This window comes from Pipistrellus kuhlii, unplaced genomic scaffold (assembly GCF_014108245.1).
Source record: "Pipistrellus kuhlii isolate mPipKuh1 unplaced genomic scaffold, mPipKuh1.p scaffold_m20_p_13, whole genome shotgun sequence".
NCBI classification, from domain to species: domain Eukaryota; kingdom Metazoa; phylum Chordata; class Mammalia; order Chiroptera; family Vespertilionidae; genus Pipistrellus; species Pipistrellus kuhlii.
In genome coordinates, this window is record NW_023425438.1 from 24694792 (window position 1) to 24707847 (window position 13056).

At 39.0% G+C, this 13056-nt stretch overlaps 1 protein-coding gene across 2 annotated transcripts in view; it reads right to left on the reverse strand.

Annotated features, from left to right (window-relative positions):
* The window catches only part of LOC118717354 (ankyrin repeat and SOCS box protein 3), a 57655-nt gene that overhangs the window by 10673 nt on the left and 33926 nt on the right, over positions 1 to 13056 (reverse strand). For both annotated transcript variants that reach the window (XM_036435311.2, XM_036435310.2), the window contains exons 5-8: positions 12444 to 12556; positions 11732 to 11867; positions 8348 to 8525; positions 4580 to 4777 (exon numbers count right to left, since the gene is read on the reverse strand). In XM_036435311.2, the coding sequence (XP_036291204.1) occupies positions 4580 to 4777; positions 8348 to 8525; positions 11732 to 11867; positions 12444 to 12556 (625 nt within the window). The remainder of the gene's footprint in view (positions 1 to 4579; positions 4778 to 8347; positions 8526 to 11731; positions 11868 to 12443; positions 12557 to 13056) is intronic.

Below are 13056 nucleotides of genomic sequence, written 5' to 3' on the forward strand. Positions count from 1 at the left end.
GCAGTGGGAGGGGGAAGGAAAGCCCCGAGAGGCCCTGATCTCAGGCCAGGCCTAGAGACCCTACCTGAAGGGTCCCAGGTTGTGAGAGGGTGCAGGCGGCTGAAGGACCCCCTCCCCCTGAGTGCATGAATTTTCATGCGCCAGGCCTCTAGTATTATATATATAAGCTCCAGAAACACAAGCAACTTCAGTGCTCTATATGACCTTCATTATTACATGTTACTGAGCAACAGTAAACCCTAGGGCATAGATAACCTTTGGTTAAATAATAAATTGTATAAACAAGTTAAAAGGAAAACAGGGCATCCTATTTAACCCTTGCAGAGCATTTGGTCATGCCCAAAACAATCACAGAGACATATGGTCCTTGGTATTTGGTCCTGTATCAAAATACCCAAGGAGACAATTGACCCACCCCCACGTATATAACATATCCATGTGTCATTACCAGCGAGGCTACCAAGGCAGGAAGCATTATTATACAAGCATTGATAATACAGTCAAATCCAATTACTGGATCAATAAACACAGTAGTATTTTTATGTATGAGACCACAAGTATAAATAAATATTATGGGCTATCTGAACCCACAGATGTTTTTTATCATGGACATTTTGGACACGACCAAATTTTAAGAAACTTTTGCTCTGGCCGGGTAGTTCAGATGGTTAGAGCGTTGTTCCAATATGCCAAAGTTGTGGGTCCAATCCCTGGTTAGGGCACATACAAACCAATGAATGCATAAATAAGTGTAACAACAAATCAGTGTTCTCTCTCTCTCTCTCTCTCTCTCTCTCTCTCTCTCTCTCTCTCAAAAAAAAAAAAAAAAAAAAAAAAAGTCAATAAAGTTTAAAATAAAGTCCAGGTCCTTTTGGCTTGGACCAAATGTTTCAGTGGACATTTTGGGCAGGACCAAATGTCTGCTAATACAAACATCACAAACTAAATGTGACACATTAAGAGACTACACATTATATAAGCAGTGAAAATTATCAAATACTGAAAAAAGGGAGAAGTTTAAAACCTAAATAGCAATGCCTGCACCTTATCTTGGGGCCTGTACATTTTTCATTACTTTGCTCTTTGAAGTTTAAAAAGTTGCACAGAGACAGTGCCCAGAAAAGAAAGTAGCACAATAAAAGGAAATTCAACATATTAACAAAATTTATTTTAAACAAAAATGGGCAAATAGCTTGAGCATTTTATATCCAATTAGCTAACAAAATACCTAACCAACTTGTTAGCTGAATGATCAAAGGCCATATAAGTTTTACTGAATGATTTTTAGCCATTTGCTGAAAACAAAATAAAGACATTAGGTTCTATGTGTGATTATGATGAAGAGGAAAAGACATACAATTTCTATAAAACTAATGTGCTAGCAAGGATCAGTATCAATTCAAAAGACAAAATCGGGTTTGTTAAGCCATGATCTCTTCCTACAGTCATATATAAAAGGTGTTAATATTTGTTCAAATTGTCCTGAACTTTCTCGACTTCTCTCTTCTTTTATACATTCTAGGTAAAGGAGTCTTTTTCTCATTTCAGTTGAATTACTCAACTGTGCCCTTGAAAGAATGGCTTTCATGTTAACTGTAGCTGTTAACTTTTTAGCCCCTAGGGACAAAGACTGCTTCTGTGCAGTGATGGAGGAGACCTCTTTCCAGAAGAAAAGCTAAAGGTCACTGTTTCAAATGGAAGCTCATCCTCTCAAAGGGATGCCCAGGAAAAATGTCTCAAAATGCTAATCCTGAGCTAAAAAGTTAAATCAGCTGAATAAAATCATAAAATTCAGAGCAATTATTTACATCTATTATTTTTATTACCTTATGATATCAACTGTAATATTTGTAAGAGCATATATAAGAGTTCACTAAAAGACAACAGGCCAACAGTGCAAGAAAGGCCACAAATACTAAACATCTAGATCTCAGAGAAATACCAAAAACAAAAACAAAAACAAATAAGAAAACAAAAGTTTTAAACTCAACATCATTTAAAAGTTAATAATTTTTTTTTAAGTGTTGCCCTGGCCCTAGCTGGTTTGGCTCAGTGGATAGAGCGTGGACCTGCGGACTGGAGGGTCCCAGGTTCGATTCCAGTCAAGGACACATGTCCAGGTTGTGAGCTCAATGCCCAGTCAGGGACATGCACACAGCAGCCGATCAATGAGTCTCTCTCATCATTGATGTTTCTTTCTCTTCCTCTCTGAAATCAATAATATATATTTTTTTTTTTTAAGAATAAAAAATGTTGCCCTGGCTGGTGTGGCTCAGTTGGCTGGGCATAGTCCTGTGTACCAAAAGACTGCCAGTTGGATTCTTGATCAGGGCACATGCCTGGGTTGCAGTTCAATCCCTGGGAGGGGGCTTGCAGAAGGCAGCCAATTGATTTTAGCTCTCACACCAATCTCTCTCTCTCTCTCTCTCTCTCTCTCTCTCTCTCTCTCTCTCTCTCTCTCTCTCTCTCTCTCTCTCTCAAAGTCAATAAAAATAGCCGAAACCGGTTTGGCTCAGTGGTAGAGCGTCAGTCTGGTGACTGAAAGGTCCGGGTTCGATTCCGGTCAGGGGCATGTACCTTGGTTGCGGGCACATCCCCGGTGGGGGCTGTGCAGGAGGCAACTGGTTGATGTTTCTCTCTCATTGACGTTTCTGGCTCTCTATCTCTCTCCCTTTCTCTCTGTGAAAAATCAATAAAATATATTTAATAAATAAATAAATAAATAAATGTCAACAAAAATATTTAGATAAATAACGATGTTGATTAAATCTTTCTATACAGCAATCTTACATTATTTTAACAACACTGTTGCTATAAAAATTTCCAAACTTATACCACTAAACTTATCTTGTTATCTACTACCAAATCTCTCCAAATTTGAATTTTGGAAAATAGAGTCTTCCAATTTTTTTTGGTACTATTATTGTGACCAAAACTCAAATTCTCATTAATAATTGCTTAATGAAATATAGGAAATTCATACACTATTTCATTAAGGAGCAAGAGAACATAATAGTCATTTCAAATGAAAATTATATTAAATTATTCTTGCTTTAAAAATGGAGATTCTAGTTAATTTAATTAACTTAAGTATGTTACTGTAGAATAGCGATTTTCAACTGGTGTGCCACAAAAATTTTTATAACATGCAATACCTGACTATTTAGTCAGGGCGCTGACCTCTCTTCCCTTAGACTGTCAAATAAAAAAATTACCACAGCCAGCACAACAATAGCCATCTGGTGTGAATGAATTAAAATTATAATCATTTTTTTTGTCAGAATAACAAAAATATAATTCTTTTGGTGTGTTGCAGAATTTTAGGTTATGTGTGCCATGAGATGAAAAAGATTGAAAACTGCTGCAATAAATAAGCCGAAACCGGTTTGGCTCAGTGGATAGAGCGTCGGTCTACGGACTTAAAGGTCCCAGGTTCGATTCCGGTCAGGGGCATGTACATTGGTTGCGGGCACATTCTCAGTGGGGGGTGTGCAGGAGGCAGCTGTATCTCTCTCATCGATATTTCTGGCTCTCTATCCCTCTCCCTTCCTCTCTGTGAAAAATCAATAAAAATATATTTTTTCAAAAAAAGAAAGAAAATTGCTGCAATATTACACCCTTGATATACTAAAACAAAACCTATTAGAAGAATGTCAGTTTTCTTCCTTGATCAGAAAAGTTTGTAAGAGTCCCCAAATAACCAAATGCTTTTCTCATTACATGTACAGTGACTGACATGCAAACTAAGAGCTAGACATTAGCTAATATAAATGTAGTCTAGAGACTAACATTTTAATTTATATTGCTTTCTAGATAAAGAAAGGATGGTAGGGAGAGGAAAATTAACCTTGATATTTCTCTACTATGAAAAAATTGTGCTATGAATTATACTTAAGTCAATTCCTTTATATACAAATGCAAGCATATGTGATTATGATACTATCATCTTTTAAATTTAGCCCTTGAGAAAGGTTTCTCTTCAATTAAATTCTCCACAAAGTAGGTAAATATGGCAAAGTTGTATTACAATTAAGTCTATTGCCAGGCAAATGAAAAGTCAATTAGAAAGACTAGGAAAAAGATATTTTGATGTTTTAACTTTTTCCCTACAGGCTTACAAATAATGCCTTTCAATGATTTTTTATTACCAAAAAACTATCTTATTAATCATAATTTGGTCCAATTATAAGTTCCCACACATAAGAAAATAGCTGATAAGCTCTTTTAAAGTCATCAAACCAGATTTTAATTGTGTTCTATAGGGCCACTTCACTTGAATTGTTTTGGAGACCAAGGGTATCTGAGAATTCCTACATTTATTTAATACAGGGAACGTATTCTCTAAAACTACCACACTGAAAATATAATGCAGATCTAAAGAGGGAAGGGGGAAAAAATCTGACATTATCGCCTCATTTTTACTGTACTTTTTACAAGGAACTGCATAAAGGAATTTTTCTGTTTGTTTTTAAGTTAACAATTTAGCACTAAGAGATATTAAACTTCATCATAAAAGAAAATCAGTTGGAAATGCATCTCCATATTTAAAAAAATAATAAAAAATAGCAAATATACATACTCCTTTTGGAAAGCCATACAGAGAGGAGAATTATATCCAAAGACGAGGCACTTCTGGGCATCAGGGTTATAGCCATGCTCGAGGAGCATTTTCAGGCAGTAGTCATGCCCTCCAAACACTGCCGAGTACACAGGGCTCACTTGGTCCGACCCAGTGTCACACACCCGGTGAGTAGGTGGTATGAGCAAGGCCAAGATTCTGCAAATACATCAATATGAAAGCATTTAATATTTTTACATGTGCATAAATATAAGTAACATTTCTACAGCACACATTTAAGAGTCACCCATTGAATTATTTAATAAAAGTCTGTCTTCAGTATAGCTTCCACCTATACTAAGTTATCACAGGCTATATACTCCAAAATGTTGTGCTTATTATTGTTGCTTAATACAAAGGTCTTTAAATAGATCTGAAACAGAATTAAATAATCTACATATATAAAAGGCTAATATGCAAAGTGTCCCTTCGGGAGTTCAACCAGGAGCCCGAGAGTTCAATCGGTCGCTATGACATTAGCTGACCACCAGGGGGTGGTACATAATGAAGGAAGGCCCCAGCTGGCAGCCAGAAGGACCCCAATCGGCCCCGATCACCGGCCAGGTCTAGGACCCTATCCGTGCACAAATTTCATGCACTGGGCCTCTAGTGTTCCTGTAAGTAAGTAGGTAACAGGTTGTCATTTCTTACTTTTTAGTAATTTTTTACCTTACTGCTATGGCCCTAATTGCTAAAATTCAAATTTTATGTTAAGACTAGTGCAAAGCTGGGGTCCCTTGGCATGGCCTGTAGGGAATGGGCGGAAACTGGCAGTCCAACGCCACCTGCTGCTCTACTCATCCCAGGCCCGCTGTGCCTGCCGCACGCTCGCGCCCACTCAGTCCCAATCAAGAGAGGCTCGTACCACCACAGTGGCGCTTGCCAGCAGTGAGCCCTGCTTCTGAGGTGGATCAGGGAGCTGGGATGCAAGCAGCCCTCCAGGCAGGTAGTGGGACACCCTTGCTGGCTCGTGACCCGAATCCGTCCTTGCTGACGTTCGCACCAGCTGTCAGGAGCCACCAGGTGGCTGGTTTTTATATCGTTTCTTTTTTTCCCCTCTAGAAAGGGGAAATGGCCACAGTGCCCAAAGCCGACTTCCAGGAGGGTGGTGGTTTGTCAATGCCTGGCTCATTCTCTAGAGCACATGTGTCAAACAGAAGGCCCGCGGGCCAAATCCGTCCCGCCAGGCCTGGCAATGTGGCCCGCACCGCGCTGTCATCACTGCACTCCGCTGCGTTTCCATCACAATGACAGTTTATGACTGTTCAGTAAACCATTCGGCCCCCGATTTAGGCTGGATTTTAGATTTTGGCCCCTTCTCTGATTGAGTTCGACACCCCTACTCTAGAGATTGGACCTGCAGGACTACTGAGGGAGTGAATGGCTGGGCCAGGTTGGTGGGCCACTGAGATGGGTCGGTCAGCTGAGCGGCACTCCCGCTGTGGGAGTGCACTGACCACCAGGGGGCAGCTCCTGTGTTGAGTGTCTGCCCCCTGGTGGTCAACGTGCATTATAGTGACCAGTTAACAGGTTGTTCGATCACTTAGGCTTTTATATAGAGAGATATTTTATGTCCTAATCTATTATTTCAAACGTCATTATAGCAAATATAAACTTGTATCAAGAAGTAATTTTGCCCAAACCGGTTTGGCTCAGTGGATAGAGCGTTGGCCTGCGGACTGAAAGGTCCCAGGTTCAATTCAGGTCAAGGGCATGTACCTTGCTTGTAGGCACATCCCCAACAGAGCAGCTGATCGATGATTCTCTCTAATTGATGTTTCTAATTCTCTATCCCTCTCTCTTCCTCTCTATAAAAAATCAATAAAAAATATGTTTTTTAAAAAATACTTAAAAAAAAAAAAGAGGTAAATTTTTCCTTTTTAAAATACAAACTAAAGTTTTCTTTTTGTATATAATAAGAATTTTTTTAAACAGGAAATGAATAGTATTTTCATCAGGAGGAAATTAGTATTTCTGCTAAAACATCCTATTCTCTGAAAAAAAATATGAGCTCTTTAAGCACTGGGACAGATTTTTTTTTTTAAATATATTTTATTGATTTTGTACAGAGAGAAAGGGAGAGAGCTAGAGCTAGAAACATCGATGAGAGAGAGTCATCGATCAGCTGCCTCTTGCACACCCCCTACTGGGGATATGCCCGCAACCAAGGTACATGCCCTTGACCGGAATCGAACCCGGGACCCTTCAGTCCCCAAGCCGACGCTCTATCCATTGAGCCAAACCGATCTCGGCAACACTGGGGCAGATTTAAAAAGAAAATGGTTGATAACCAGAGTATTAAAGGAAATCATTAAGATAGAGGTTTTTCTATTATAAACTTACCTCTAGCAATCAGGTGGGGGGGGGGGGGGAACTAGTCTACTTTTCTAAAATTAAAAATAAAACTAAAGATCATGAAAGCCAATAAATTCTCCCTCTTTCTGGAGAAAGTCAGGCTATTTCAAAGTACTTTCTTTCTCTCTGGTACTTTTCCTTATGTAAGGTAGGCCCAAAATAATAATAGTATTAAATAACTTATATTCATAGAATTTACCTTAGAGGTATAATATTCTATAGAGGAAATCATCAGTGACAAACAGAATTCTCAAATTTGAGAATAAATGAGGACAAATTCATGAGAGTTTTGGTATCAATTTAAAACTCAGGATATAATTGTACCTAAGATTTATGTTTAAATAAACAATCAAGAATTAAGAAAAATACCAAATTTTAAAACCTAAATATTTTATTAAAATAAACAATTTGTTTAAATGTTTTAAACTTAATCATGTGTTTAAATTTTTTTAAATGGGTTGGAAAAACACTCTTAGCGGAGACACAAACATGCCTACATATATCTTTAAAGAAATGGTAAAATACCATGCCACCTATTGGCATAAGAACCGAACTGCACAACATGTTCTATGCAAACATACTGACAACTTCACTATTGTTTGTTAAATTAAATAATGCTAATAATAGCTATGAAGTTATACTTGTAGAATTATGACTCTAAAAACTATAAGCATATATTTTAAAAATCCATTTAGTGCCAATTTACATTAAGATAAGCTGCTGGCTGTATAACCAGATTATTAGCTTCCAAAATTCCTGGAACCCCAAATTTCAGAGAGTTCCAACCATATTTTAGTCTTTCCATAAAATACCCTAATTTCATGAGAACTTTTGGCAACCAAGAAGAGTAATATAAGTAGGAAAAAATACTGGTTTGGACCTGAGGTTTGATAAGATAGAAGTCTAATCAAAGGGTTCAAGATGGGAGAACTGTCCTGAACACACAAAAGAACTACTAGACTCCAACTGAGATCACAAACTCAAAAACTTTCTGGGATCAAGGAGATAAGCTAAGTATGTTGAATAAAGCTATCATATAGTTAATTAAAGATGCCTTGGATAAAACTAGAGAACAGCAGAAGAGTATGGGCATAGCTTGCGAAATCAGGGGGAAGACTTAACACCCTGAGAAAGTTGCTGGGTCACTCCGTTTCCAGCCACTGTGCCTGCCTTACACTAGGAAAGTCCATGATTAAGAAGAACTATGGATGGCATGGGAATTAGAGATGGTGGTAGACATGGTCAATTAGCAGTAAGGTGGAGAAGAGAATAGCAAGGATTTTATCTGGAGGTAATAGGTCTGGCCCAGAAGAATTATTCTTTATTACTTTTTAATCATGAGATCATTTGTATTTTCCATTTTTTAACACTTACTCTGTATGGCCCATTTGTGCGGCTGCATGAATAGGCAACTGCCAATTGTCCTCATTACAGTAGAGATTAGGATCTGCCCCACTGGACAGCAAAAGCTCCACACATTCTGTGTGGCCCTCCTGAGCAGCAATGAACAAGGGAGTAGCTTTATCCAAGGCTTGACAATTGACATTTGCACCTAATACAAAATAAGACATTTAACAGATAATCCTCACTTGTGGGGCAAAAAAACAACCCACAACAATACATGATAATAAACATAAATTTCAAAGCAGCTTCCCTGAAAGGGTTTCTAGTACAACTGACCTTTGAAGAATACAGGTTTGAACTGCTGGAGTCCAATTACATGCAGATTTTTTCCATCTTATAAACAGACTAGGAGCCCAGGGCACGAAATCGGCCGCCCTACCTTGACACCTGAGCCTCTCTCCACACAGAGCCACAGCGTGCCTGGCCCAATCCCTGACCCCTTTGGCCTTCTCTGGTCGCTTGAAGCCCCGCCCTCAGTCTGAGTCGCCTAGGGCTGGTCTCACCTGCCTTCCCGCTTCGGCCCCAACTCCTGAGCAATGCGGTGGCTCCTCATCATGGCATCGGAGGAGAGCATGGAAGCCTCCCACCAGCCGCACTTCGCTCCTTCCCCTGGCAGGTGGGCGACGGGGCACTCTGAGTACGAGCGGTGGGTGGCAAAGGATAGGTGAGGGGGGCGCTATGGGCGCTCACCCCTGCCCTCCTCTCCTGACCACGGTCCCGCTTCCTCCGGGCGCCTCCTTGCTTCTGCCCTGTCTCCTGAGCAACACCCCGCTGCGCATGCGCAGGCAGCCTCCTGCAGTCCTTTGTGACGTTCCAGTGTAATGGACAATTTGAATATTCCTCTATTATTATATAGGACGATTTAATGCCACAGTATCAATTAATACAATACCAGTATGGGCAATGTATTTTCTTTTTTTCTTTTTTTTCTTCTTTTTTACAGAGAGGAAGAGAGAGGGATAGAGAGCTAGAAACATCGATGAGAGAGAATCATCAACCAGCTGCCTCCTGCACAACCCCCATCGGGGATGTGCTCGGCAACCAATGTACATGCCCTTGACCGGAATCGATCCCGGGACCCTTCAGTCCGCAGGCCAACGCTCTATCCACTGAGCCAAACCGGTTTTGGCACAATGTATTTTCTCTTTTGATTTTAATAGCATTTCCCTTTCTCTAGCTTAGTTTATTGTAAGGATACGGTATATATAACACATAAAAGAAAAAATATGTATTAATCAACTGTTAATGTTATCAGTTAGGCTGTTGGCCAACAGTACACTATTAGTAGTAAGTTTTGAGAGAATCAAAGTTATATATAGATTTTCAACTGTGCATGGAGAAAAGTGAGAGCCCTTAATCCCCACACTGTACAAGGGTCAACTGTACAACTAATTTCCTCCCCTCAGTGGATTCTGTTTTATAAACATATTGATTTACCTAACTTGCTGGTAATCATGTAAATTGTTTTTGCTTTTATTTTGGCAAGAAAACAAGTTATTAATATTTTAGAATTCATTTTTACATTAAAATAAAATTCTTAGTAAAGGCTTCATTTCATCCCAATTCCTCCTCCAACAAGCACTCTATGGTTCCAATAAATCATTTAAAAAGGTAAAAGGGAAACCATCAAAATGGATATTTCTGATAATTGCTGAAAAGGATTTTTAAAAAAAACAAACCCTAAATTATGAACCTTTGTAGATGTCACAGGAGGTATATGAAAAGCACAATATATTTTTAACATTTATATTTAATGTAATTTTTTAAAAAACTTTTTAATTTGCCTGTGGCAAAACTGGTGTATTTCCCTGCTGCTCTAACTATGGTGCTTTATCAGGTTAGCACTCTGAGGGCATAAGTGGTGTTTGGAGAAATTTAAAAACCCTGCAAACAAATGTTTCTGGTCACAGAAGTGTCACACAGAGTAAAAATGCCATCCTACATCATCTTCTCTGACAATGCTGAATATATAATGTTTGCCAAGAAGAATGTCAAGGAGAAGCCTTCAGCAGGTTTATGTTGCTATTAACACAATAAAGTATAAACATACTTAGAAATAAATCCTTTTAAATAATCATACAATTGATGGAAACATACAGCTCAAAGGCTTAATATATAAAATAGCTACATAATAAATTTATTAATCTTAATATAGCCTTCTACTATAGAAAGTTGTAACTGCTCAGGTCCCTATAAGGAAGGACAGCCTCCTGATTCAGCTTCCAATAAACCTTGGAAGATCATTATGTTCTTCTCAGATAAATTAGTAGCTGTACATTGCATCATGTTAGTAATAGACACTAAGTAACCAGGCTTATAAATCAACGTGTAGCCCTGGCCAGTGTTTCTCAATGGTTAGAGCATCGGCCATGCACCAAAGGGTCTCAGGTTCAATTCCCAGTCAAGGGCACGTACCCAGTTCCAGGTTCGATCCCAGCTTTCATGGAGGCACATGAGGGAGGCAACTAATTGATGTGTCTCTCTATACATCAATGTTTCTTCTCCCTCTCTCCCATTCCCTTAAAAAAAAAAAAAAAAAAAAAAAAAAAAAGAGCCGAAACCGGTTTGGCTCAGTGGATAGAGCATCAGTCTGTGGACTGAAATGTCCCAGGTTTGATTCCGGTCAAGGGCACATCCCCAGTAGGGGTGTGTAGGAGGCAGCTGGTTGATGTTTCTCTCTCATCGATGTTTCTAGCTCTCTATCCCTCTCCCTTCCTCTCTGTGGAAAATCAATAAAATATATTTTGAAAGAAGGGAAGGGAAGGGAAGGGAAGAGAAGGGAGGGGAGGGGAGGGGAGGGGAGGGGGGGAGGGGGGAGAGGGAGGGGAAGGGGGAGGGAAGGGGGAGGGGAGGGGAGGGAAGGGGAGGGAAGGGGAGGGAGGGGGAGGGAAGGGAAGGGAAGGGAAGGGGAGGGAAGGGAAAAGAAAAGGAAAAGAAAGGAAAGGAAAGGGAAAAGGAAAGGAAAGGAGAGGGAAGGAAAGGGAAAGGAAAGGAAAGGAAAAGGAAAGGAAAAGGAAAGGAAAAGGAAAGGAAAAGGAAAAGGAAAAGGAAAAGGAAAAGGAAAAGGAAAAGGAAAAGGAAAGGAAAGGAAAGGAAAGGAAAAAGAAAAGAAAAGAAAAGAAAAGGAAAGAAAAGAAAAGAAAAGAAAAGAAAAGAAAAGGAAGATCGATCCTTGGGTGAGGATTAACAAAAATAAAAATATAAATAAACTTGTATGTTCCCTTATTTACCACTAACATAAAACCATAAATTTCACAACCTGATTTATATCTGGTCAAGAATTCTTCCTCCTAGGAAAACATACAGTCAAAACTCGTGATCTTTAAAGTCCAAAGGATAATGGGTTAATCTTACCTGATGAAATAAGTATGCTCAAACTTTCTAGCTTGCCATACTGAGCAGCCACAAATAAAGGTGTGATTCCAAAGTCATCCTGGCATTCCTTGCTTGTTCCTCTTTTAAGAAGCAATTTTATGATCTCAGTATTTTCCTAAAGCACAGATTTATATTTTAAATAAGAGAAAATAGAAGGTATCTCTTTTCTTATTGTTGTGTTTTGTTCAGTTTGTTTTTATCCTCTATAAAGGAAAACCTCTTTTTAGAAAGTTGGATTGTGGGAAGGAAGTCTTAAACTATCAGATTATTCTATATCTTTACAAACCCGTTAAACATTAATAGATGAAACACTAATCTCTAGGAATTATAATCCTTATAAAATCCTGCAAAAAAAATAGTTTGCTAGCCCAAACACTAAGGAGCTATCATAGTTTCTAAACACACTGCTATACATATCCTTATCAATTTATATCCCAAGTATTCTGATGGTTTCTTAACTATGCTATCAACATTTGAAACTTTAGATAATCCCTGTCACCCAAAGCTGCTGATACTACTAGAGCAGTTGGTTTATTCAGGATGATCATTAGCATTTAGACTGCCTTTTCTGTACTGCACTAACCATCATAAATCACAGACAAGTGGGAAGTAAAAACTGTATAGAACTGTCATTTTAAAAGGGTAAAACATACAATTTACATGAAGATGAAATGATAAATTCAGAAGTTACCTGAAAACTAGCCTGGTGCAGGGCATTCCATCCACACATAGAATGGGATCCATTAACATTTGCTCCATATCGAAGCAACAGCCTTAATACATCCATCCGTCCATTTTCAACAGCTGCAAGATAGCAGTAAAAAAAATTACTGTCAGTAGAAAGCCATGTTTGTAGGGCTGGATACTTTGGTGATATTCTTATCATTTATTCACCTCGAAACCCACAATGCTGTGACCATTCCTATCAACAAATCAAAACACATACTCCCTATGCAATGCCAAAACATTATCACAATTGTCTTAGGCCAATCCCATTGATATATACATCCTTTCTGTGCATGTACAAATTATTTCCAATTATATTTTAAATGATAGAGTAAACGGAAGCAAAAAGCAAACATTTATTCTTTCTAATAATGAAGACAATATGGCCGGGACCGGTTTGGCTCAATGGATAGAGCGTCGGCTTGGGAACTGAAGGGTCCCGGGTTCGATTCCGGTCAAGGGCATGTACCTTGGTTGCGGGCATATCCCCAGTAGGGGGTGTGCAAGAGGCAGCTGATCGATGACTCTCTCTCATCGATGTTTCTAACTCTCTATCTCTCTCCCTTTCTCTCTGTATA